At 43.7% G+C, this 24,631-nt stretch overlaps 1 protein-coding gene across 1 annotated transcript in view; it reads left to right on the top strand.

Moving 5' to 3' along the window:
* kcnh3 (potassium voltage-gated channel, subfamily H (eag-related), member 3) overlaps positions 1-24,631 on the top strand; it is a 688,912-nt gene that overhangs the window by 185,387 nt on the left and 478,894 nt on the right. The window contains exon 2 of the mRNA XM_072578888.1: positions 19,879-20,112. Within this exon, the coding sequence (XP_072434989.1) occupies positions 19,879-20,112 (234 nt within the window). The remainder of the gene's footprint in view (positions 1-19,878; positions 20,113-24,631) is intronic.

The following is a 24,631-nucleotide window of genomic DNA, read 5'->3' as shown; positions in this document are numbered from 1 at the left end:
AGTCAGAGTCTTTTCCCAGGATAGAAATGTCAAATACAAGGAATCATTGGTTTAAGGTGAGAGGGGCCAAGTTTAAAGGATATGTGCGTAGAAAGTTTTTTAAAGTGGTAGGTGCCAGGGAGGTGATAGAAGCAGAGACATGAGCAACTTTTAGGGGCATTTTGACAGACACGTGAAAGGCAGGGAATAGAGGGATATGGACTGGGTGCATCCAGATGGGATTAGTGTAGAATGCCATCATGGTCAGCACCGACATGGTAGGCCAAACGGTTTGTTCCTGCACTGTTCTCAGTTCTATATTTGAATCACTCCTCCTCATTACTGCAGTTGGTCTGTTCTCATCCCCAATACTTCCAATTCACATTTAACAAAAGCCCCCATCATCCATGGAACTGTTACAGAGCTACTGCTGACTTCACAGCTAGCCTGAGTTGGTGCTCTCCAAAGCAGCAATCTACACAACAATCAGTACCCAAATGGTGTCCAGAGCTTGTCAGTTAAATGCAGACATGACCTGCCACTAATTTGGCATTGAGCCTTCCATTGGCTTGGATCAAACTCACTGCTCCCTGTCCATCTGTTTCAGGCAAGTGTCTAATTTCTAGCCATGTATTTTGTTGTACTCCACTCCACTATGCATTATGTATTACATCAGCCTTCCGGCTGGGCTTTGAGCAGCGTTACATCAGATTTACAAACATATGAGCAAGGAGTAAGAGAGGCCACTTGTATTAAAAAAAAGTTGAGAAATATTTCACATCAGGGAAACGTAGAAGGTAGGAACAGGAGAAGGTCACTTTGCCCTTCGAACTTGCTCTACCTTTCAATAAAATCACAGCTGATCTGACTGGAACCTCAAATTCACCGACATACGTATGTACCTACTCCTGGTAAACTTTCACCCTCTGCTTCACAACAAACTAACCACCCATGCCTTGAAAATATCTAAAGACTCTTCATTCACTACCTTTTCAGAAAGACAGATCCAAAGATTTGCAACCCTCTGACAGAAAATATTTGGCCTGAACACCGTTTCATTATGTAAATGCATTATATATACACACATAACACCTACATATATGTGTGTGTATAAATATATATATATTACAAAAAAGTATATGTATATATAATATTAGTGTAGGTGACTGAAGTGAGGTCCTGAATTGACAACTGTCTGAAACTAATGGTGATTTTAAAATGCATTCACTGAACTTGATCATTCATACATAGTCACTAAACTTCTAGCAGTACCACACCCAGGTTGTCAGCATTTCTGGCATTGACTATCTGGCATTGCTCTCTCAGTATCCTACTGGAGTGCATCCTGGCTGCCTGTGGGTAACAGTCTCTCTCTGTCCATCCCTTCCATCAAGACACAGTGTATCATTTTCTTGATATCTGTTGGGCCAAAATATTGAAACCTCCTTCCTAATGGTGCAGTTGACTTCCTTCTGGACTGTAATGGCACTTCCAACCACCCTCTCAAGGGCAATTGGAGACGGGGATTCATTTCTGGCTTGACCAGCAATGCCCACATCCCATGAAAGTCTTTCCCAGCACTGCTAGCACCTGCTCTAGTCAGAACTCACCCACCCTTTTGAAATGCAGACTGACTTTCAGTAATGCCAGTTGGTTTTAAATGGCTTCATGTGAATCAGCCCCACCCAAAAAATTTGAGGACTGTCGTTTCTCAACAGCATGTTATTTGGATCAGCAGTTAACACTAAGTTTCCATGCTGCCTTCATCGAAAGGAAAATGTTAATTGCAGATTGTGACCTCTGAGCCCAGATTTTGGTCTCATCTGTTTCCCCAACCCTACTCCCCCATTGCCTTTAATGAATTCTGAAGGAGATTTAAGAAAAATTATATTCTGTTGACCAAGTTTTATCTGAACTTTGGTACTAATAAAAGTCTCCAATAACATTTATTGTCTCCTCATATTTAATCTTTAAGTAAAACAAATGGATTACCCATCAATTACTTTCTCAATTGGATTTAATTCTTCCAGTAAAATAAAATCTGTAAATTCAACAACTGTCAGACTTTTTGTCTACCAGGAATCTGCTTAATATATATTTGCCAGTCCGTGACCAGATCCCAGATAGCAAAATGAGCAGACTTTCAGCAGTGTTCAGTGTTTTGTTGGCAGCATCATTCAGTTATTTGTTTCATTTGTTAAAGTTGAGTCCTTTCACTTAAATAATGATTGCAGAAAAATTGTACATTTTATACTTAATAAACAAAAGACAAATCCATTGAAGATTTGTGCTTTGTTTCAGATATTTATTTCCTGTAGGTTTACTTGTGCAGAGAATAATTCATTGAGTTTCCAATGAGCTGCATTCTACGCCTTTAGTCTCTCTGTTTTGCTTCAGCACAGTATTTGTCTTACAAATAACTCCAAATCACTGTAAACTGCTCATTGAGATATACATAGAATATCTTCCTCCTCCTTTTCCTCAATTAGTGGAAGCATACCACATCATTAGACATATTGTGTACAATATAAAGCTACTGTTCAGATTGACTTGATAAAGTGATACAAAGAAGCAATAACAAGGTACTATGCTGTAAGTAATCAAACTTAAACTATTTATAGTGCAATAGAAAACATGTACAAAACACACTTTTCCAGTCTATAAACCTTACATTCTGTGTCACAGTTTTGAGTCATATTTTAATGTCAGCACTTAATATTGTAGATCACTGTGTAGGCATATTGGTGAGAAAAATGGACATATTTATATACTTAGTTAGAAATCACACAACACCAGGTTATAGTCCAACAGGTTTATTTGGAAACACTAGATTTCAGAGTGCTGCTCCCTCATCAGGTATGTGATGAAGGAGCAGCACTCAGAAAGCTAGTGCTAGTGTTAGACTATAACCTGGTATTGTGTGATTTTTAACTTTGTCCATCCCAGTCCAACACCAGCACCTCCACATATTTATATACTGTCTTTAATTAGCTCAGGGCAACAACTGTAGTGATTTTAATGAGGTCAGCCAGGTGGACCTCAGAGTATGAGTTCCCTGATTAGGGCTGTTAATCAAGTCCTGGCTGATAGGAATAAACAGGAATGTCAGAGATTCTCTTCACTCCAGCAGCGAGCTCTGAGCTAGCTGGGTCAGTGTCATGTACTATATATATGTAAATAAAGAGTGACTTAGTGACAGGATACCAGCCTTCATGGACATATTTCATCAACAAATGATCTTCTAGCCGATGAGCTATTTTTTTAAAAAACGTGGGCATTAGAAGTTAGAAACACCATATCCAATTTACATACAGCAAACTACACAAACTGCAATAATATCATGACCAGATCATTCACGTTTATACTGATATTAGTTAAGGAGATGCCCTATCTAGTATTGGAAATATTTACACTCAAATATGCACACCAATTCACTCATTCAAGATGCTTTTAAAAATCTTTCCTTTGGTGAATGAAATTTCTAATCTGTAAAATTAGTATTAAAAAAAATTTTAAAATGCATTTTAAAACTAATTAGTTTTCTTCAAGTGAATTGTTATTTGTATCTTAAAGCATCAATTAATAGTTTGCATCCAGGAAACATAGAAAATACGAACAAAAAGAAACTATTCAGTCCTTCGAGCCAGCTCCACCATTCAGTATGATCACCCAATTCATTACTCTGTTCTTGCTTTTTCCCAGACCTATTCATCCCTTTAGACCTAAGAACTATATCTATCTCCTTCTTGAAAACATGCAATATTTTGACCTCAACCAACTTTCTATGGCAGAGAATTCCACCTGTTCTTTATTTCTTCACTCTCTGGATGAAGAAATTTCTCCTCAAGAAATGACCTGCACCAAATCCTCAGACTGAATCTTGGTCATTGGAAACAGCTTTTCTGCGTTTACTCTGTCTGGTCCTGTTAGTATTTTTAATGGTCCTTACGAGATATCCCGCTCATCCTGTAGTCCTAACTGATCCAGTTTCTGAATTAACCTGTTTCACTAGCCAACATTTCCACTGGAGTGCTGAAGGGTGTGAGTGGCTGGAACGGGGTTGGGTAGTTTCTACTGTTCTCTGAGCTGCCTTTAATGATGACCAAGGTACTTCTATAATACTATTTGGTGCATTCACTTCTGTTAGTAAAAACCTCTTGAAATTCACCCACTTTCTCTTCACATGTTTTTTTAAAAGAAATATACAGAAATATATTCTGCTATAATGTGCATTTCGTTATCGGGAATTCATTATAATGCAATTGTCGAATTGGGGATAGTGTTTCCATAGCACAAACCCTTAAAATGTGTGTTTGCTGTAACATGGTTACATTGCCAACACTTAGTGCTGTTTCTAAAGTGAGTTTTTTAATAACTTGGGGTTGCATGAGCACTCCACCATCACGCCATAGAAGAACTACCTGTACAAACTGCTTCATGGTTACAAAACTGTCCAAAATATTGTGGAATTTCAAACTTAGAATTAACATGAATCACAATTCCATGAACTTTTCCACTACTTTAATGAACATTCTCATAGAGACCTGCCCCATCCATAAAACTGGCCATACCCCCAAGATGAACTAATGATTTCTGTAATTTTCTGTTACTTGCATTAATTTCCAGTCCTTCAAGTTGGCATTTAGAATTAAGCTGGATCTAATAGACACACATAAGCTTTTGAATATAACTTTTTAACATTCATTCAAACTGAATACCATACACCAATGCAATTAATAAGTGTCTTGATATATTTTTTACTAGTCATTTTCAGTAATTTAAACTCTAGGTCATTCACAGGGGCTGAATTAATATTCAGTGAAGATGCATACCTTTTATGAAAACCATCATAAAACATATTAATCAACTGCACTGGCTTACAGCTCTTAAATATGTAAAAAAAATTAAAGCACATTTTCTTTTTATTGTTTCATTGGAAAGGGCTGCCAGATCATCTGCTTACAGTAGATTTCCCCTTCAAGTGATATCCACATGATTTTGAGCCAAAATAAGCAAAACAAAGAAATATAGATTTGGAAATCTGAAACAAAAACAGAAATCACTGGAGAAATCTAGCATCAGAGTTAACGTTTTGAGCCCAATGACCCTTCTTCAGTACTGAAAGCAGCTCAAGTAGGGGTGGTATTTGTGCTGTTGACAGGGCTAGGGTTGGGAAGGAGTGATTAGAGTACGTGGAGACAGTGCGAGAGAGAGAGGGAGAAAATAAGGAGAAGCGAACAAAGAAGTTGCTGATGGAGATAAATGCCGAGAAGAGTGCAAACAAAAAACATGAACAGTTGCAAATGGGATGGCTGTGCTGGGAGCAACCCATCCAAAACAGACCTAATGTTGTGGTGGTGAATAATGAACATGGAGAAAGGTGTTCACATTTTGAAGTTATTAACCATGTTGAGTCCTGAAGGCTGGAGGTGTCTCGGCAGAAGATGATGTGTTACTCCCCCCCCAATTGCATTGACATTTGCAGGAGTACTGCAGCAGGCCCAGGACCAGAATATTGGCCTGGGAACATGGTGATGCATTGGAGTCGGAGGCAACTGGAAGCTCAAGGTGATTTTTATATCCAGATGTAGGTGTTTCTCAAAGCGGTCACCCAGTCTATGTTTCACCTCCCCAGTGCAGGGGAGATCACATTGTGAGCAGTAAATGCAGTAGACTAGATTGAGTGAAGTAAATTGCTGCTTCACCTGGATGGTTTGTCTGGGAGTTGGATAAATAGAATAGAATAAAATATCCTTAATTATCATGTGCACTCAAATGAATGCAGTGAAAAGTTTGTAATGTTGCCTCTCAGTGCCATCTTAGGTACAGACTATCTAGGTATAGGTACTCTAAATGTTGTTGCAGCGTAGAAAAAACATAGGTTAGCATGGGAACAGAGTTTGAAAAGTCCAGAATGAAAATGGAAAAACTATAAATACTTGAGTTCCAGTCCCTCTCCAACATGAGTCTGTACCCGCCAACCCCAGAACACGAGGCCACTATGCCTCCATATGCCGAAATCCATCCAGAACTTGCTAAGCCACCACTCTGGCTCTGGCTCTGTCCTGCTCCACCGATCTGGGAATCAGCCCATGCTTGCTCCGCCACCATGGGACTCAGCCCACTCGCTCTTTTCTCAACCGGACTCCAGCCACAATCCGTCTCCCTCAATTCCACTCTCAATGTAGGGCCAGGCACTCAAAAACTGGGGGGCAGAAGAAAAAAGTAATAGAGAGGAGAAAAAAAGAAAAGAAAAGGAACTGGTGAGCAGAGGAGCTCCAACAGGAGGATTCTATTCTGCCGCCATCTTGGACAATTTGGATAGTGAGGAGCGAGGAGGTGGATTGGCAAGTGTTGCACTTTCTGCATTTGGAAGAGAAGGTGCAATGCCGTCTGGAGGTGTCTGGGGGGAACATTCCTTCGCAGAATGCTGACAAGGGAGGAGGAATATACAACTAGGGTGGTGGCATCCTGTCAGAGGTGATAAAAATGGCAGCTAATGATTATTTGGATGAGATGGCTGTTGGATGCTAAATGTAGACCAGAAGGGAGCCAATCATTGTAGTGGGAGGGAAGAGAACAAGTGAAAACAGAAGTGTGGGAAATGGATTGGACACGGCTAAGGGCCCTCTCAACCACAGTGGTGGGAATCCTCAGTTGAGGAAAATTATGTATATTTCTGAGGCCCCCCTTGGAGAGGTGGCATGATCAGAACATATGTAATGGAGACTAAGAAACTGCGAGAATGAAATGGAGTCCTCAAAGCAAGGTAGGAGGTTGTATAAGCCAGGTAACTGACAGAGTTGGTGGGTTTGTATTGGGTATTGGTGTCCAGTAAAAGAAACATGTTGAGGAAAGGAGGAGTCAGAGATAGATGTAAACACTTTCAACTGCCTCTCGACATTAACACACTCTAGCTGTGAGTTCCTGCTATGGGCAAGCATCGTCCTTGTTCTGAGGGATTACCACACAAACGCTACTCCAAAACAAGCAAGAAAGTGCTGACAGTAGGTGCTATCCTAAGAGAGAAAAACAAAGGTGAATTGTCAAGAGAATGGCTACAAGTAAAGCCAGTCTTCAGTCAAATTGATTTAGTCCTTACTATCAAGAGATGGATAGAGGAAAGGTCATGAACCTTGAAAACATTACAGCTATCATGCTGAAGACTTACTTATGCATTTGAACTAGCCCATCCCTAGCCAAGCTGTTCCAATTGAGCTACAATACTACTATCTATCCCACAATGTTGAAAAAAAACTTCCAAGCAGGTATTGTCCAGAAAAAGCAGGACAGATCCAATCTGGCCAATTACCACCCCATCAGTTTACTCGCAATCATCAGCAAAGCAATGGGAAGTGTTGTCAGCAATGCTATCACTTGGCACTTCACTGAAATCTGCTCACTGATGCTCATCTTGGGTTCCACAAGTGCCTTGACTCCAGGTCTCATTACTGCTTTTGTCAAAACATAGACAAGAGAGCTGAACTCAAAAGGTCAGGCGAATACAACTGCCCTTGGCTTCGAGACAGCATTTGACTGTGCCAGTAAACTTGATCTAATTGGAAGTCAGGTGAATATTCTCCATTGGTTGAAGAAAAAAAACTAGCATAAAGAAATATTAGTTGAAGTTTGTTTTCTTTAAGGCAATCTCTCAACCCCAATATATTGCTACAGGAGTTCTTCAGGGCAGTGTCCCAGGCCCAATCATTTTCAGCAGCTTCTTCAATGATCCTCCTTTCATCCCAGGGTTACTGGTAGGAATTTCAGTGATTGAACAATGGCCTGTGTCATTCCCAGCTCCTCAGATAATGAAGCAGCACATATGCGCATGTAGCAGAACCTGGGGGGCAAAGTACATTTAGGATCATAAGTGGCACATAACATTTGTGTCACATAAATGCTGGACAATGACCACTTCCAACAAGAATGAATCAACCACTTCCATCTAATGGCATTGCTGTTGTTGAATAAAAACCATTACCATTCAGGAGATTACTATTGACCAGAAACTTCACAGGATTATCCCAGAAAAATAAATTGGCCTCAACAACAGAACAAGGGCTGGGAATTCTATAGGAGCTCACCTTCTGATTTCTCAAAGCCTTTCCATCATATGCAAGGCCCAATCCAGAGAACAATAGAATATCCTCTGCTATGAGTTCTGCTCCAGCAATGCTTCAGAGACAGAATAATTCACTTGATGGTCATTCTCTTCACCATTGACTCTGCATGAAAAAAAAACAGTATCTACAAGTTCCTCTGCAAGTTACACCATCTTGACTTGGAATTACCATTCCTTTATTGCTGTCGGGTCAATATCCTGGGAATTCCCTCCCTCCCAGTGCAGGTGTACCTACACCACATGGACTCTTGTGGTTCAAAAAGGTGGCTCACTATCACTTTCTCAAGGATAATGTATGATGGACAATAAATGCTGGCCTTGAATGCCTAAATCTCATGATAAATTGTTAAAGTTTGATATTGGTTTAAGAAGAGATGAATCCTGCAGTTTGAGGAAGAAAAGTAGAGATAAAGTCCTATACACACACTCCCTGTATGTTAGTGGAGGAATCCTACTCCAGTCACTCCTACTTACAAAATACCACTACTGTCTCTTTTCAGGTGGTTACACAGCTTTTGAACTAACCTTCATTAGAAGCCTCAAACATCTAAAAAGTCACTATGCACAAAAAAGAAAGGTCATCCACATAGAATCAGTTGAGTGGGCTAATTGTATTGTGAGTGAGCGTGTTCACTGTTCTTATACAACCCATCTTTACTTGAGCAAAGGAAACTTCAGACACCCCAGAGCTGGTGCTTTGTTTAATGCGGGTTTCTCTTAAATAGTTAATACTCTATCAATTAAAGATAAAACAAACCCTATTTTTATCTTAGTGAGATACCCCAGTGTGCAATAGAGTACATGGCTGTTAATTGGATGCATTCATTGAAATAAATTTTTAATCTTGTCCCTACTCACCTCTGTTCATTTAGTGTTTGCTTAAAGGAAAATGTCATCAGTGAATAGGAGAATGCAGTGGAATGCTCTAGATTTGTCTTTCCTTTGTCTTTTATTTGACAAGTGTTAGCTAGATGACTGACTACTAATGCCAAGTGACGTCAACAAGTTCAATTCCTGAACCATCTGAGGTTACCATAAAGGACACTCCTTCTCAACCGCTCCTTTTTCCTGAAGTGTGGTGACCCTCAGATTAAACCATCAACAGTTGTTGCTTTCTAATGAGAATGCAGTCTATGGTCTGATAGATCTGTGGTGACTTGTTCTTTTATTTAACAATCCCCCCCTGTGGAATGAACCAGAGGCAAACATTATTGAGGTGACTGAGAGATATTCTAAATTCTTGAATGAGTTGTTTCAGACCGTAAGGGTAATGGTAAGGGTAATGCCTAATACTGGTCTAATTTACCAGCTTCTTGCCCTTTTGAGTAATCATTTGCTCCAAAGTGGTGGGTAGTGGCATAGAGGTAATGTCACTGCACTGGTACTCCATGAGGCTTGAATAATGATTGGCTATCATGGAATAAAGTATGTCCTGTTTTAGACAAGAACCTGCTCTCATTAAACTACCAAATCATTTTCCTCTCCCACCCAGCAGCAAGCAGGCCCTTTATATATCAATCTGAAAAGAGGATTGTGCAGCAAATCTGTCAGATGGATCTTACATCATGATGAGGTGTGTTGAGAATTCACCTTACAACAGGCTTTCTTGTAAATGATAGATCCCTTTAATTTTAAACTGTGTCCCTTAGATCAAGATTCCCAGAAACTACCCTGTCAAGCTCCTTTCAGATTCTTTTATATTTTAATATTATCGCCTCTTAAACCCTTTTAAAGTAGAGGCCCAACCTGCTCAATCATTCCTCCAGAAGTCAAACTTCTCAACACAGGAATCATCTGAGTGAAGTTTCTCTGAGCTGCTCCCAGTGGATGTCTGTCTTTCCTTAAGTAGGTGACCATATCAGACAGAGTCTCTAGGTATGGTGTCACTAATGTTCTGAACAGCTGAAATCAGACTTCCAAATGTACACATTCCATCCACCTTGCAGACCTTTTCTGCCATGGCAAACTGCAGTCACTCTCCCCATTTAAATGCCCTTTTCTATTCTTCCTGCCAAAGTGGATAATCCCACATTTCCCACACACTGTATCTGCCAATTTTTTTCTCATTCACTTAACCCATCTGGGCCCATTTGCAGACACATTAGACCGGATTTAAAGCTGAAGGGGAATTTTAACTGCATGGGTGGCCATAATTCAGAAACCCAGTCTGGGGTGGAAAGAGCACTTGGGAAGTATGGAAAGGCTATACACCAATTTCTAGCTACAGGTGGGGATCAGTCTTTGACATTTGTTTATAGCTACCATTTTATATACACATGAAGCTAAGACTGTCCACATTTAATCCCTACATGATTAAAAGGATTACAAAAGCAAAACCTCTTTTGGTACTTTTCGTACCCCATTGTGATTAGTGATGGTAAGACAACTTCTACATTCTGTTCATGAGTTTAATCAATTAATCTTCGAGGTGTAGAGGTCTCCTATGTTAGTGCCAAGGCTAACAATGTTATCATTGGTGTTCAAGATGATTATCTTGATGAAATAAATGATCAACATTGGAACCACCTTTCATGACCAGAATTTCTGGTTTTATTTGCTTTGTACCTCCAGTATCTACAGGTCTTCGTTTTATCACCAATGCGATTATATTTTTAAAACTATCATCATAAAGAAATTGTGTTCTCTAGTGGCACCAATTATCCTTTTATGTTTATGGCCTTTAAATAAATATTTGGTTTTGGTCATATATGCTGCCAGACTTGAGCAATGTATCCATTTCCCAATATAGGGAATGTGTTGAGAGTGTGAATGATTTTATTCATTGGATTTCACATACGATATTACTGCTGATAAGGCTATTTGATATGTTGCCACACTAGTTCATGCTCACTTGTCATAAACTAGTGTGTCTTTGTGCTTTATTTTTGTTGACATTGTAGGGTGAAATTCATTGTTTGCCTTGTCCCACATAGCATTCATGGAATCATTAGGATCCCTACAGTGTGTAAGCAGGCCATTTGGCCTATCAAGTCCATACCAATTCTTCAAAGAGCATGACACCCCACCTCCCCCCCTCCCATCCCTCCACAATCCCTGTACCATTGCATTTCCCATAGCCAATCCAACTAATCTTCATATAGAACATAGAACATAGAACACTACAGCACAGAACAGGCCCTTCGGCCCTCGATGTTGTGCCAACCCTTGAACCATTCTCAGCTCATCCCCCTACAGTATCCCATCATCATCCATGTACTTACCGAAGGATTGTTTAAATCTCTCTAATATAGCTGAGTTGACTACATTAGCAGGAAGTGCATTCCACGCCCCTACCACCCTCTGTGCAAAGATCTTTGGACTGTGGGAAGAAACCAGAGCACCCAGAGAAAATCCACATAGACATTGGGAGAATGTGCAAATTCCACATAGACAGTTGCCCGAGGCTGGATTGGAACGCAGGTCCCTGGTGCTGTGAGGCAGCAGTGCTAACCACTGAGCCACCGTGATTTAATTTCTTGTATTTGAAACCATCATTGTATTTGTTAAAACAGTTTTCAAGGCAATTTGAAATCACTTACACAATTGTTTAAGCAAGTGATGTAGAGACTGAATGAGATTTAGTGAATGGATTAATGATTATCTTTTCAGTGGGAGATTAGTTAGCACAGAACAGTAGGAGCAGTACTTTTCATTGCCATGTACAAAGGTTTCTAAGTTCTCTCTATAATGATAATGAGCAAACGTAAGTCTATGCTGCATGCATCACCTAAATCAGTGTACAACAGCTACAGAAAGGAATAATATGTGAAGCAAATAGGTTTATCATCCCCTTTGCAATCCTGTTTTTTCTCCACAGAAGCTGCAAGAATATTGAGACTGTTGGACAATAGTAGGGGCTGAGGTTTCCCCATTGCTCTTCTGTAGATCTCCATACTTGCCTTACCTGCAGTCACAATGTGCAGAATCTTCCAAAACACTGAACAAAATGGACATTGGCAAGAAAATTGTGTGATGTGGGCAGCGATGAGCTTCTTGATGTCAAGAGCAAAACATTCCATTTCCCAACTAGTTAGAAAAAGGGGTAGGAGATGGAGCATTTTAAGAGTACATTTATGGTGGTGGTAATGGGGCAGCAGCATGGAAATGGATGGTGCTTCTTACTTGGTTGGCACAATATGGACCTTTGGCATGAGCACATGAATGGTCACATCTTCATTGGCCAGTGCCAGCATCCTTACCTCATAGGGGAGAAGGAGCTGAATGTCACACACCTGACCATCCATTCCAGCTCTCTCAATCCCAGGCTGGGCCATTATGTCCTGCAATAAGACAAAAGAGGGGATTGAGTAGGGAAGGTTCTGCAAGCTGTTGTGAGAGTGATAGATCTTGAGCGTTGATGGGAGGTGTCTGCAGAATCAGAGAGGGGGGTGTGTGAGGGAGCAGGGGGGCATTGATACTTACCCTCGCAAACGGGAGAATGTCATTGATGTGCTTGCAGTATGGTTGGCTGTTTCTCCTGACTGTCAATAATGCATTGACCCGTTGGCAGGGTGCCGTGGATTCCTCTGCCAGTCCTGGAGGAGAAGAGCTGCCTTCCTTTGCACCTCCTGTTAACCACGTCCTTATCTGCAAAGCAGAGTGCTAACTTCCCTTTGTCTGAACTGTCTGGAGCAAATGCCAGGAATCATGAAGAGCAGCTCCAGACTGTGAGCACTTGGCTGAGTGCACAACTGCATTTTAAATACAGTGTCAGCACTTAGTGCAAGTGGAAGAATATAACGAGCATGTCCCCATAGATCCATAGTGCATAAGCAATGAGGTAAGTTTAGCAAGATAGGATGAGGAGACTCAGTGCTTCTTGTAGGGAGAAACTTTCCAGTGAAACTTGCCAAAAGTGACACTTAGTTGATTTCCAGTAAAGTTCAATCCAATCAGCTTGACTGCAGGTCAAGTCTGAAGTAACTAGCCTAAGAAGTATAATTGACTCCTGGAACAAAGTTTCCATGTAACTTTCCTCCTTCCTGATACTTAATGCCTTGCATATGGCAGAAACACTGTGGGAAATCAGGAGATGAATTAGTCCCTGCAGAGTAGACCACTTCTGACCTCCTGTCATCCACTGTGTTCATGTGGCTGGTCTAGTTACATTTCTGGCTATGCAATACCTGCAATAATTTCTGGTTATGAATGCTAATTTCCATGTAGTACTCCAAGCCTGAATTTTATATCAATTTTCTTTTCAGTTATACGGTGCTTAAGTGTCTGCGAAGTTGCAAATGGAACTGAACACTATGTAGTGGAGTGCCACAAGGATTGGTGCTGGGCCCTCTACTTTTTGTCATTTACATAAATGATTTGGATGTGAGCATAAGAGGTACAGTTAGTAAGTTTGCAGATGACACCAAAATTGGAGGTGTAGTGGTCAGCGAAGAGGGTTACCTCAGATTACAACAAGATCTGGACAAGATGGGCCAATGGGCTAAGAAGTGGCAGATGGAGTTTAATTCAGATAAATGCGAGGTGCTGCATTTTGGGAAAGCAAGTCTTAGCAGGACTTATACACTTAATGGTAAAGTCCTAGGGAGTGTTGCTGAACAAAGAGACCTTGGAGTGCAGGTTCATAGCTCCTTGAAAGTGGCGTTGCAGGTAGATAGGATAGTGATGAAGACGTTTGGTATGCTTTCCTTTATTGGTCAGAGTATTGAGTACAGGAGTTGGGAGGTCATATTGCAGCTGTACAGGACATTAGTTAGGCCACTGTTGGAATATTGCATGCAATTCTGGTTTCCTTCCTATTGGAAAGATGTTGTGAAACTTGAAAGGATTCAGAAAAGATTTACAAGGATGTTGCCAGAGTTGGAGGATCTGAGCTACAGGGAGAGGCTGAACAGGCTGGGACTGTTTTCCCTGGAGTGTCGGAGGCTGAGGGGTGACCTTATGGAGGTTTACAAAATTATGAGAGGCATGGATAGGGTAAATAGTCAAAGTCTTTTCTCTGGGGTCGGGGAGTCCAGAACTAGAGGGCATAGGTTTAGGGTGAGAGGGGAAAGATATAAAAGAGATCTAAGGGGCAACCTTTTCATGCAGATGGTGGTACGTGTCTGAAATGAGCTGCCAGAGGAAGTGGTGGAGGTTGGTGCAATTGCAACATTTAAAAGGCAGCTGGATGGGTATATGAATAGGAAGGGTTTGGAGGGATATGGGCCGGGTGCTGGCAGGTGGGACTAGATTGGGTTGGGATATCTGGTCGGCATGGACGGGTTGGACCGAAGGGTCTGTTTCTATGCTGTACATCTCTTTGACTCTATGAGTCTAGTCATCAGCAAGTACCCACTTCTGATCTTATATTGAAAGAAAGGCAATTGATGAAACAACTAAAGATGGTTAGACCAAGGACACTATCCTGGGGAGCTTTTGCAGAGGCATCCTGGACCTGTGATGATTGCCCTTCAACAAGCACAACCATTTTCTTTTGTGCCAAATATGACTCTAACCAGTGGAGAGTTCTCCTTCTCATTCCCATTGACTTAAGCTTTAATTGGATTCCTTGGTGCTGCACTTGATCAAATGCTGCCTTGGTGTTAAGGGCAGTTTCATTCACCTCCGCTCTGGGAAGTTCAGCTCTATTGACCATATTCAGACAAAGACTGTAATCTGGTCAGGAGCTCAATTGCCTTGACAGATCCCAAACCAAGCATTGATGAGTAAATGCCACTTCACAGCACTATCGATAAAACCTTATATCAGTTTGCCGATGAGCAAGAGGAGACTGACAGGGCAGTAAGTGGCCAGGTTAAATTTGTTTTGCTTTTCATGGACAGGATTGCTTAGGAAACCTCATCCTTTTGTTGAGTGGGTGACAGAGATATAGCGGTTCAGGAACAGGTTAGCTCGAAGCTTGGGTACTATGGTTTTCAGTACTCCAACAGGGATGTTGTTAGGCCTGTAGCCTTTTCTGTATCTAGTGCCCTCAGCCATTACTAACTTTCATGTGAAGTGAATAGAATTGGCTGAAGACTTGCTTTCATATGATGGGGCCACAAAGTGGGCTGAGGGGTGTCAACTTCAACCATGCGCAAGGTCTGCCAGTATTTAGGGTTGGTATATTCAGGGAGCCACCACCTCCATTGTTTCTTTGCACGGCACCTCACAACTGGATTTGATGGGACTGCAGTGTTTTGATGTGATTAACTGATTGTGGGATCACATAGCAGCAATCGCACCATGTGCATGTAGTTGTGTATTGTAGCTTCACCAGGTTGGCACCTCTGCTCTTTAACACAATTGGTGCTGTCCTTGGCTTATATTTCTATGCTCTACATTGAATCAGAGTAGATTCCCTGGCTTGATGGTCAAAGTAGATTAAAGGGTATGCCAGGTTATGTGGTGAATGACTGTGGCGAAGTAAGTTTTGCTGCTATAATGGCCCACAGTGCCTGATAGATGTCCAGCTTTGAGACTTTTCTTTTGACCTAAATGATCAGTCTCAATCACTTGACACAGCGGGCATGCTATACAATATACTGGAGGGTATTGTCAGTCGGAGCATGGGATTTTTCTTTCTCCCTGAGGACTCTGTGCTGGGTAACTGTAACCCATACTGTTATGGAGAGAGACATGCATCTGTAAAGATAGATCAGTTAGGACAAGGTCGATGACTTTTTCCTCTGGTTCTCTCATTAACTGACGCTTGCCTAGCCTGGTCCAAACTAAGACCTGTTTGGTGATTAATATTAAAGCTTTTCACCTAGAGTACATGCTGAGTGGATTTCAATGTGTAGGAACTTTTATTCGTCGACTGAGGGAAAGAGATATGACAATTGACACGTTTCCTTGCTCATGTTTGAATGGAATAGAATAGCCTTTATGGTCACGTGCTCTCAATGAGCGCAGTGAAACGTTTGTAATGTTGCCTATCAGTGCCATCTCAGGTAGAGGGCACCGAGGTACAGATACTTTAAGTGTTATTACACAGTTAAAAAAAAACACATAAGCATTGGAATAATTTAATAAAAGTCCTGAATGACAGTGAAACGTGACTATAGAATACAAGTCTTTTTGCAACATGAGTCATTGCTTGCTCGGCTTCAGAACACGTGGCAATGCTGCATCCACGTGCTGGCCCCATACAGGATTCTCTCTGCTCCCTGCTCTGGGACCAGGCTGATCATTCTGCCAGTGTTCTGGCTCAGTCCATGCACGATCTGTTCCCCACTCCAGGACACGGCCCGCGACTCAGTGTGTGCTCGCTCTGCTCCTCGCTCTGGGACACGGCCCGTGACTCAGCGTGTGCTCGCTCTGGGACCCAGCCCATGACTCAGCGTATGCTCGCTCTGCTCCCTGCTCTGGGACACGGCCCGTGACTCAGCATGTGCTCACTCTGCTCCCTGCTCTGGGACCCAGCCCATGACTCAGCGTGTGCTCGCTCTGCTCCCTGCTCTGGGACACGGCCCGTGACTCAGCATGTGCTCACTCTGCTCCCTGCTCTGGGACACGGCCCATGACTCAGCGTGTGCTCGCTCTGTTCCCCACCCCGGGACATGGCCCGTGACTCAGCATGTGCTCGCTCTGTTCCCCGATCCGAGGTCCGGCCCGTGACTCAGCATTTGCTCGCTCTGCTCCCCGCTCCGGGACACGGCCCATGACTCAGCGTGTGCTCGCTCTGCTCCCCATTTCGGGACCCGTCCCGTGACTCAGCGTGTGCTCACTCTGCTCCCTGCTCTGGGACACAGTCCACGACTCAGTGTGTGCTCGCTCTGCTCCCCGTTCCGGGACACGGCCCATGACTCAGTGTGTGCTCGCTCTGCTCCCCGTTCCGGGACACGGCCCGTGACTCAGCGTGTGCTCGCTCTGCTCCCCATTTCGGGACCCGTCCCGTGACTCAGCGTGTGCTCACTCTGCTCCCTGCTCTGGGACACAGTCCACGACTCAGTGTGTGCTCGCTCTGCTCCCCGTTCCGGGACCCGGCCCGTGACTCAGCGTGTGCTCGCTCTGTTCCTCGCTCCGGGAACCGGCCCGTGACTCCGCGTGTGCTTGCTCTGTTCCCCGCTCCGGGACCCAGCCCACAACTCAGCGTGTGCTCACTCTCCTCCCCATTCCGAGACCCGGCCCGTGACTCAGCATGTGCTTGCTCTGTTCCCCGCTCCGGGACACGGCCCGTGACTCAGCGTGTGCTCACTCTCCTCCCCATTCCGAGACCCAGCCCGTGACTCAGCATGTGCTTGATCTGTTCCCCGCTCCGGGACACGGCCCGTGACTCAGCGTGTGCTCACTCTCCTCCCCATTCCGAGACCCGGCCCGTGACTCAGCATGTGCTTGCTCTGTTCCCCGCTCCGGGACCCAGCCCACAACTCAGCGTGTGCTCACTCTCCTCCCCATTCCGAGACCCGGCCCGTGACTCAGCATGTGCTTGCTCTGTTCCCCATTCCGAGACCCGGCCCGTGACTCAGCATGTGCTCACTCTGCTCCCCGCTCCGAGACCCGGCCCGTTACTTCGCGTGTGCTCGCTCTGTTCCTCGCTCCAGGACCCGGCCCGTGACTCAGCGTGTGCTCATGCTGCTCCCCGCTGCAGGACCCGGCCCGTTACTCCGCGTGTGCTCGCTCTGCTCCCCGCTCCAGGACCCGGCCCGCGACTCAGCGTTTGCTCGCCCTGCTCCCTGCTCCGGGACACGGCCCGTGACTCAGCCTGTGCTCGCTCTGTTCCCCGCTCCAGGACCCAGCCCGTGACTCAGCGTGTGCTCACTCTCCTCGCCGCTCCGGGACACGGCCCGTGACTCAGCATGTGCTTGCTCTGTTCCCCGCTCCGGGACCCAGCCCACGAGTCAGCGTGTGCTCACTCTGCTCCCCGGTCCGGGACACGGCCCGTTACTCAGTGTATCGTCGCTCTGCTCCCCGTTCCGAGACGCGGTCTGTGACTCAGCATGTGCTCGCTCTACTCCCCGGTGCGGGACACTGCCCGTGACTCAGCGTGTGCTCACTCTATACCCCGCTCTGGTACCGGCCCGCGACTCAGCGTTTTCTCTCCCTGCTCCCCGCTTCGGCAACCGGCTCATGACTCAGCGTGTGCTCACTCTGCTCCCTGCTCCAGAACCCGGCCCTTGACTCAGCGTACACTCGCTCTGCTCCCCGTTCCGAGACCCAGCCCGTGTCTCAACGTGTGCTCGCTCTGTTCCCCGCTCCGGGACTTGGCCCGCAACTCAGCGTGTGCTCACTCTGCTCCCCACTACGGGACCTGGCCCATGAGTCAGCGTGTGCTCACTCTCCTCCCTGCTCCGAGACCCGGCCCGTGACTCAGCGTGTGCTCGTTCTGCTCCCCGTTCCGGGACCTGGCCCGTGAGTCAGCGTGTGCTCACTCTCCTCCCTGCTCCGAGACCCGGCCCATGACTCAGCGTCTGCTCGCTCTGCTCCCCATTCCAGGACCTGGACCGTAACTCAGCGTCTGCTTGTTCAGCTCCCCGCTCCGGGACACCGACCATGACTCAGTGTGTGTTCGCTCTGCTCCCCGCTCCGGGACACCGACCGTGACTCAGCGTGTGTTCGCTCTGCTCCCTGCTCCGGGACACGGCCCGTGACTCAGCGTGTGCTCGCTCTGCTCCCCGCTCCAGGACACAGTCCACGTCTCAGCGTGTGTTCGCTCTGCTCCCCGCTCCGGGACACCGACCGTGACTCAGCGTGTGTTCGCTCTGCTCCCCGCTCCGAGACCCGGCCCGTGACTCAGTGTGTGCTCGCTCTGCTCCCTGTTCCAGGACCCAGCCCACGACTCAGCATGTGCTCACTCTCCTCCCCATTCCGAGACCCGGCCCGCATCTCAGCGTGTGCTCGCTCTGCTCCCCGCTCCGGGACACGGCCCGTGACCCAGCATGTGCTCGCTCTGTTCCCCGCTCCGGGACACAGCCCGTGACTCAGCGTGTGCTAACTCTCTTTACCCACTCCGGGACACGGCCTGTGACTCAGCGTGTGCTCACTCTTCTCCCCGCTCCGGGACCCATCCCGTGACTCAGACTGTCCTCGTCCTGCTGGCGTCGCTCTGGGATTTGGCCCACACGCTCAATTCTTCACCGGTGTCCAGTCACAACTCTCTCCCTTGACTCCAGTCTTCAGGTAGGGAGTAGTTGCACCCTGGAGCAGAGGAGCTCCAACTGAGTTGTCTTGGTCAGCATCAGACCGGGGCCTCAAGCTTCTCTCTCCGACCAGGAGGATTTTCCAGCATTTACAAAGTTTTCCAATCTATTCTCGTTCCATTCCTCTGTACTTGACTTATGCTTACCTTTTATACCGAGCGCCTCACCCCCACATTCCTCAGCTATTCCCTCAGTTTGACCTAATACCCTGAGATCTTCCTGGATTTGGAGACAATGTTGCAGATTCCTAGGTCATTTCCTCCTGACTGCTGTGGAAGACAGGAATTACCGTTAGATATTGTCTGAAATATATAGGTCTGTGGATACACCTCTGTCAGACTGATGCTTAATTATTCTTTGGGACAGGTCTCCCATTTTCGGCATGGATGCCCAGAGATTAGGGAAGGCAATTTGTAATGGTCAACTGGGTAGAGGGTACCTTTGCTATGTCCATATCCAATGTTTAGTTCAACGCTGAAAAATTCACCTAGCTTTAATTTTATGCATTTTCACAGCAATTTATTACAATACTGGGCAGTTAAGAATCAAACACATTCTAAGTTTTTTTTGTGGTATTCTTCGCATTTAATATTCATGTGAGTTGTTTTCCTTTTTCCATTAGACATTATTTCATTATTGGCGGGAGCGACAACTTGACAAAGTAGTCCAATCAATATATTGTTTTCAATTCAACAGACAGCAATTTTGTTCTGGGAAATGCTCAGGTATTGAACGTGTATCCTATTGTGTACTGCTCCGATGGATTCTGCGAGCTGACTGGCTATGCCCGAGCTGAACTCATGCAGAAGAGCTGTGCTTGTAAGTTTCTCTATGGAGTAGAAACGAACGAAGCCATGAAAATTCAGATCCAAAACGCATTGGATGAGAAACGTGAGTTCAAGACTGAACTGATCTTCTATAAGAAGAGTGGTGAGTAAACAAGATAAAATTATTTTTCACTTGCTTGCTGTTTGTAATTTAATGTATCCTCCTTTTCCTCTTCCAAGTTGCTCTTCCCTTGTTGCCATTTTAATCTACACAATATTATCTCTTCCCTTCTCCACCCACCACTGGTATGAAGTTCCTGATGCTGCAGGGGAGGCTAAAATCCACTCAAGAAGTGACCAGGCTTGGGAAATGGAGAGTGGCCCTGGTGATCGTTGGGCACGGTGGTTTACCGGGTTCGATTCCTGCCTCGGGTGACTGTCTGTGTGGAGTTTGCACAATCTCCCCGTGTCAGCATGGGTTTCCTCCAGGTACTCCGGTTTCCTCCCACAGTCCAAAGATGTGCAGGTTAGGTGGATTGGCCATGCTAAATTGCCCGTAGAATCCAGGGACGTGCAGGTGAGGTTGATGAGCTATGGGAAATGCAAAGTTACAGGGGATAGGATAGGGGATGGATCTGGTTGGGATGGTCTTTGGAGGGTCAGTGTGGATGCAATATGCTAAATGGACTATTGCCACGCTGTAGGGATTCTGTGATTTTAACCTCAGTCTCTCGTTTACTTATTCGACTTCACATCCCGGGTCCATCTGCGTGGAACCTGCCTTGTTAATACCTTGATCCTACCTTTGTGGAAAATCCAAACCTATCATAACAACCCCTCCACTATCGTATCCTCAGTTTTTAAGAATGGAATATTTAGTTTTTTGAATGGAAATGTCAGTTGACTGTCAGAGTTACTGTTGAATTGTTCCAAACACTTTGGTTTATTTCTTTTATTTTATTGCATTTAATTTACCTGTTAGTATTGTACATATCAACTGTTCATAATTTCAACTAATGGGTCATCAACACATATAGTTTGGAAGCAACTTGTGTAACAGCATGACTGGGAAAGGTTGGATTATTGACATCATTGCCTGGTAGGGGATATTTTTAAAGTATTGGATTTTAAAGTACGAAAAGAGCAGATGTGTTCAGGGAGCTTGTTGTGGAAGCTGATGGCCTAATGTCTGAGTATACAGCAGTCAATGATCAAAGAGAAATGTTTGGAAATGAGGAGTGCACCAAATGTGGGAGAAATAGGTCAGTTGGAATAAGGGTGCAGGAGACAGCTGGATTTGGGAGGATATCAACAGGAGAAACTTATGTTTATTTACACGATCAGGGTGAATGTAGAGGTGCCGAATGCACAGTTTGGAATGTGGGCTACAGCATTCTGTATGAATTGTAGTCTTTGCAAGAAAGCTGGTGAGAGATGTTCGTTAAAAAATCACTCCAGAGGGAATAGTAGTATTGAACTGTAGTGAAGCAATATTAAGTGCAAGCAGAGTGACCAAGATGGAAAGTATTTCAGAGTTGGAAGTGGTTGGTTTTAATGCAGATCACATTAAGGTTGGAGGAAGAATGGTGAGAGATTTGAGTTTTAATAGTGCAATATATCAAAGCTTTCTTTGGCCTGGTCTGAAGTGGCAAACCGATGTGTTTAGTATGGGAAAGGCCAAACAGAGTGGTCTTCTGTTTGGCCAATATTGAGCTGAAGGAATTGGAAATTATCAGATCAGTTGTTATAAATGAAATGAGTTGGAATATGGGACTAAATTTAAAACTGGGACCAGAGACTACCAGAAGCAGACAGTTTGGTTAAAACGTGGGATGTATGATTTTCAAAACCATTTAGTTTTCATTTGTCCACAACTGGTTCCATACAAACTTGAGGAAGGAAGGATTAAAGATGAACTAATAATATCTGAGAGTTGTAATTATGTGGAATTTGTTCCTTTACAAGTCACATGTAGCAAACAACTAGCTAAACCAATTTAAAAGAGCATTTATGTTTGTCAAAAGTATTTTCTGTGATACCAGACTGTTGTCACATGTGAAGTTATTCTTGACAGTCTTCAATTGCTTACTTGAGATAAAAAAAGAATGTTCACTGATGTAAATTCATTTGAAAGATTTACTTAAACATTACTTAAACTACTCTCTTAAAACAAACCCAAAGTCTGGTTAAACAGTCTTCAAACAGGTACTATAGCAAAATATGATCAAATGAGTAACAAAAACTTGAAGATGAATGGAAATCATATTGTCCAGGGCATTCCTTAGCTATGTTTGTAGAGTAGCGAGGATAATTAGCAATGATAACTTTGACTTCCTTTTTACGAATTCCACTGACGCTTTTCAATTTAAAACTTTACCTGTGGTTGGCCTTGAACATGTTTTGCAGAATCTGGTTACTTTTCTGGAGATGTGGAGGTTATTTACAAGTTTATGGTTAAGTTCCCTTTGTTACCATTCAATAACTGGGGAGACCCATGCACTAACCCAGCTGGAGAGGTGACAGTACTAACTCTTCTGAAACAAAATCCTGCTCTTCTGATTGATTGGTTAGCGTAATGATGAAGAGGTGTTTAAGATTCTAAGTTGGGCAGTGGATTAAAGGATTAACCTTTGCAGGTGAGAGGTGAAAGATGTTTAAAAGGATTGGTGACTGTATTAAATGGAAGTGAAAGCTTCAATTATCAATTGTCCCCTGATCCTCTTCCAGGCAGTCACAGAGTGATTGTCATTTTGGTTCTCTGCCCTGCCATTCTGTTTCATTTCTAGCCTACGCCCATATCTTTTTGGATGAAGAAGAATCAGGGCACAGCAAGCTGCAGAGAGCTGGAGAACACTGCAGAGAACCTGTCAAGGCAATGAAAATGACTTTCACATGACCTAATGATCCTTCATCACTCGTCCATTGGAGACATTTTCCTTGCCGCACAGCTCCACTGCTGTTTGGGCTGTGGGAACAGGGGTATGCCTCACTAACCAATAATCATCCATTGACGTGATTCACTTCCCTGAGTAACTCTGCAACAGAAGGATTCTGATGGCTGAATGCATCATGTAAACTGTACATTGCGAATGTTGGTATTGATTTGTATTTTAGGAAGTGGAAGCTCTTTACGTAAACTGGTGTAACCAAATGAGATCTGAAAACAACATAGGCGCTACTTCTCACACCCTTAATTTTGGAAAGAAGGCTTCAAGATCGAATATTCTTCATTTTAGCTAAATGCACAAATAGTTTAATTTATTAGGTAATTCATAGGGTGAGGAGATGAGTTTTGTAGTGTTGGTTGGGCTGTGGGGTGGGGCGTGGTCGCATATGACCAATATGGCTTTTATCACAATTTTCTACATGACAGAACTGCTTGCTGCAAAAACAAAAGCTGCAATTTGTATGGAATTTCAGGGCTAGTGAACTAGTCTATTAGGAAAGAAAATGTTTTTCCTACTGATTGTAAATCAAATATGTCCACACCAGTCATCTGATGAACATAATGCATGAAAATGACCATCTAAATCCATTTTGCAAAAGGCTTGTGTTAATTATCTCCAAGTATATTCAACTAATATGGTCCTATCATCAAATACCAGTGAAACATGGTATAAAGTCCAGACTGTCAGGAATTGGACAGTTAAATAACATTTAAGCAAATGCAATAAGCCTCTCCAGACATGGACCCCAGCAAACACTGATTATTCTTCTATGAAGACTTGTCAGACAATGATTAGATACATTTAAATCTGCTCATATCAGTGTGACTCAGTTCCTTTGCAATGAAGTCCTATGACACTCTTTCTTTTGCAAAGTGTATCTTATCAAATGAAAATATCAACTAAATTAGCTTTAAAACTTTTGAGTTCTTTAATTAGAATTTCAGCTGATTTCTTTAATTGAAATGGAATCATCAATCATGTAAAGTGTCCCGACCTCACCGCTGACACTCCAGGCTATCATTCTTACCTTGTGTTGGAAGCGCCAATGAATTGAGGTTGTGTGATCAAATAGTGATAGATTCCACATCAGAGTGACACAAACTCTGCCTCAGATGGATGGATTGCCCCATTTGGCAACCACATTGAGCAATCTTTAAGAATGAGGCTTCCATTTTAAGAGAGTCAGAATCTTGACCAGCAGCTCATGTCTACCCCGCACATCAGCCACTTTCTTGACTCCACCGTTGACAGCTGGGCATGTGGCTACAATTTGGAATTCCCTTGACACCTCTCTGTCCTATTCAATATGTTCTTAACTTGGTGCTGTTTGTCCTAGCATTTGGTAACTTCTAATGTTTCCTTCATTTCAGATTTTCTGATTAAACTGCTCTGAAATATTTGGAACAGTTTACTTTGTTTAAAGCTCTACAGATTTTTGTTATTTGTAAAGATGGGAATTTCTTAGCCAAGCTTCAGAAATTGCCTGTAAAAAGGGAAATATTTGCAAGAATACTTCAGTGCATTACTATTGAGCAATGTTTGCACATCACTTGAAACACTTAATTCCTAATAGTACTGAATATTCAGGGCTAGAAGCTCATAAGCAGCTGTGACACATAACTCAAAAGGACTACAGATGGGCTATAATTTGCCTTTATCTAAATAGTTTTGACAAGTTACCTCCACAGACAGGCCATTGGTCTGCAAAACTAAATTTAGAGGTGCGCATCTTAT

The sequence above is a fragment of the Chiloscyllium punctatum genome, chromosome 10 (assembly GCF_047496795.1).
Source record: "Chiloscyllium punctatum isolate Juve2018m chromosome 10, sChiPun1.3, whole genome shotgun sequence".
Classification (NCBI taxonomy): domain Eukaryota; kingdom Metazoa; phylum Chordata; class Chondrichthyes; order Orectolobiformes; family Hemiscylliidae; genus Chiloscyllium; species Chiloscyllium punctatum.
Note: the sequence above shows the minus strand (reverse complement) of the source record. Positions and strands in the feature narration are given on the sequence as shown.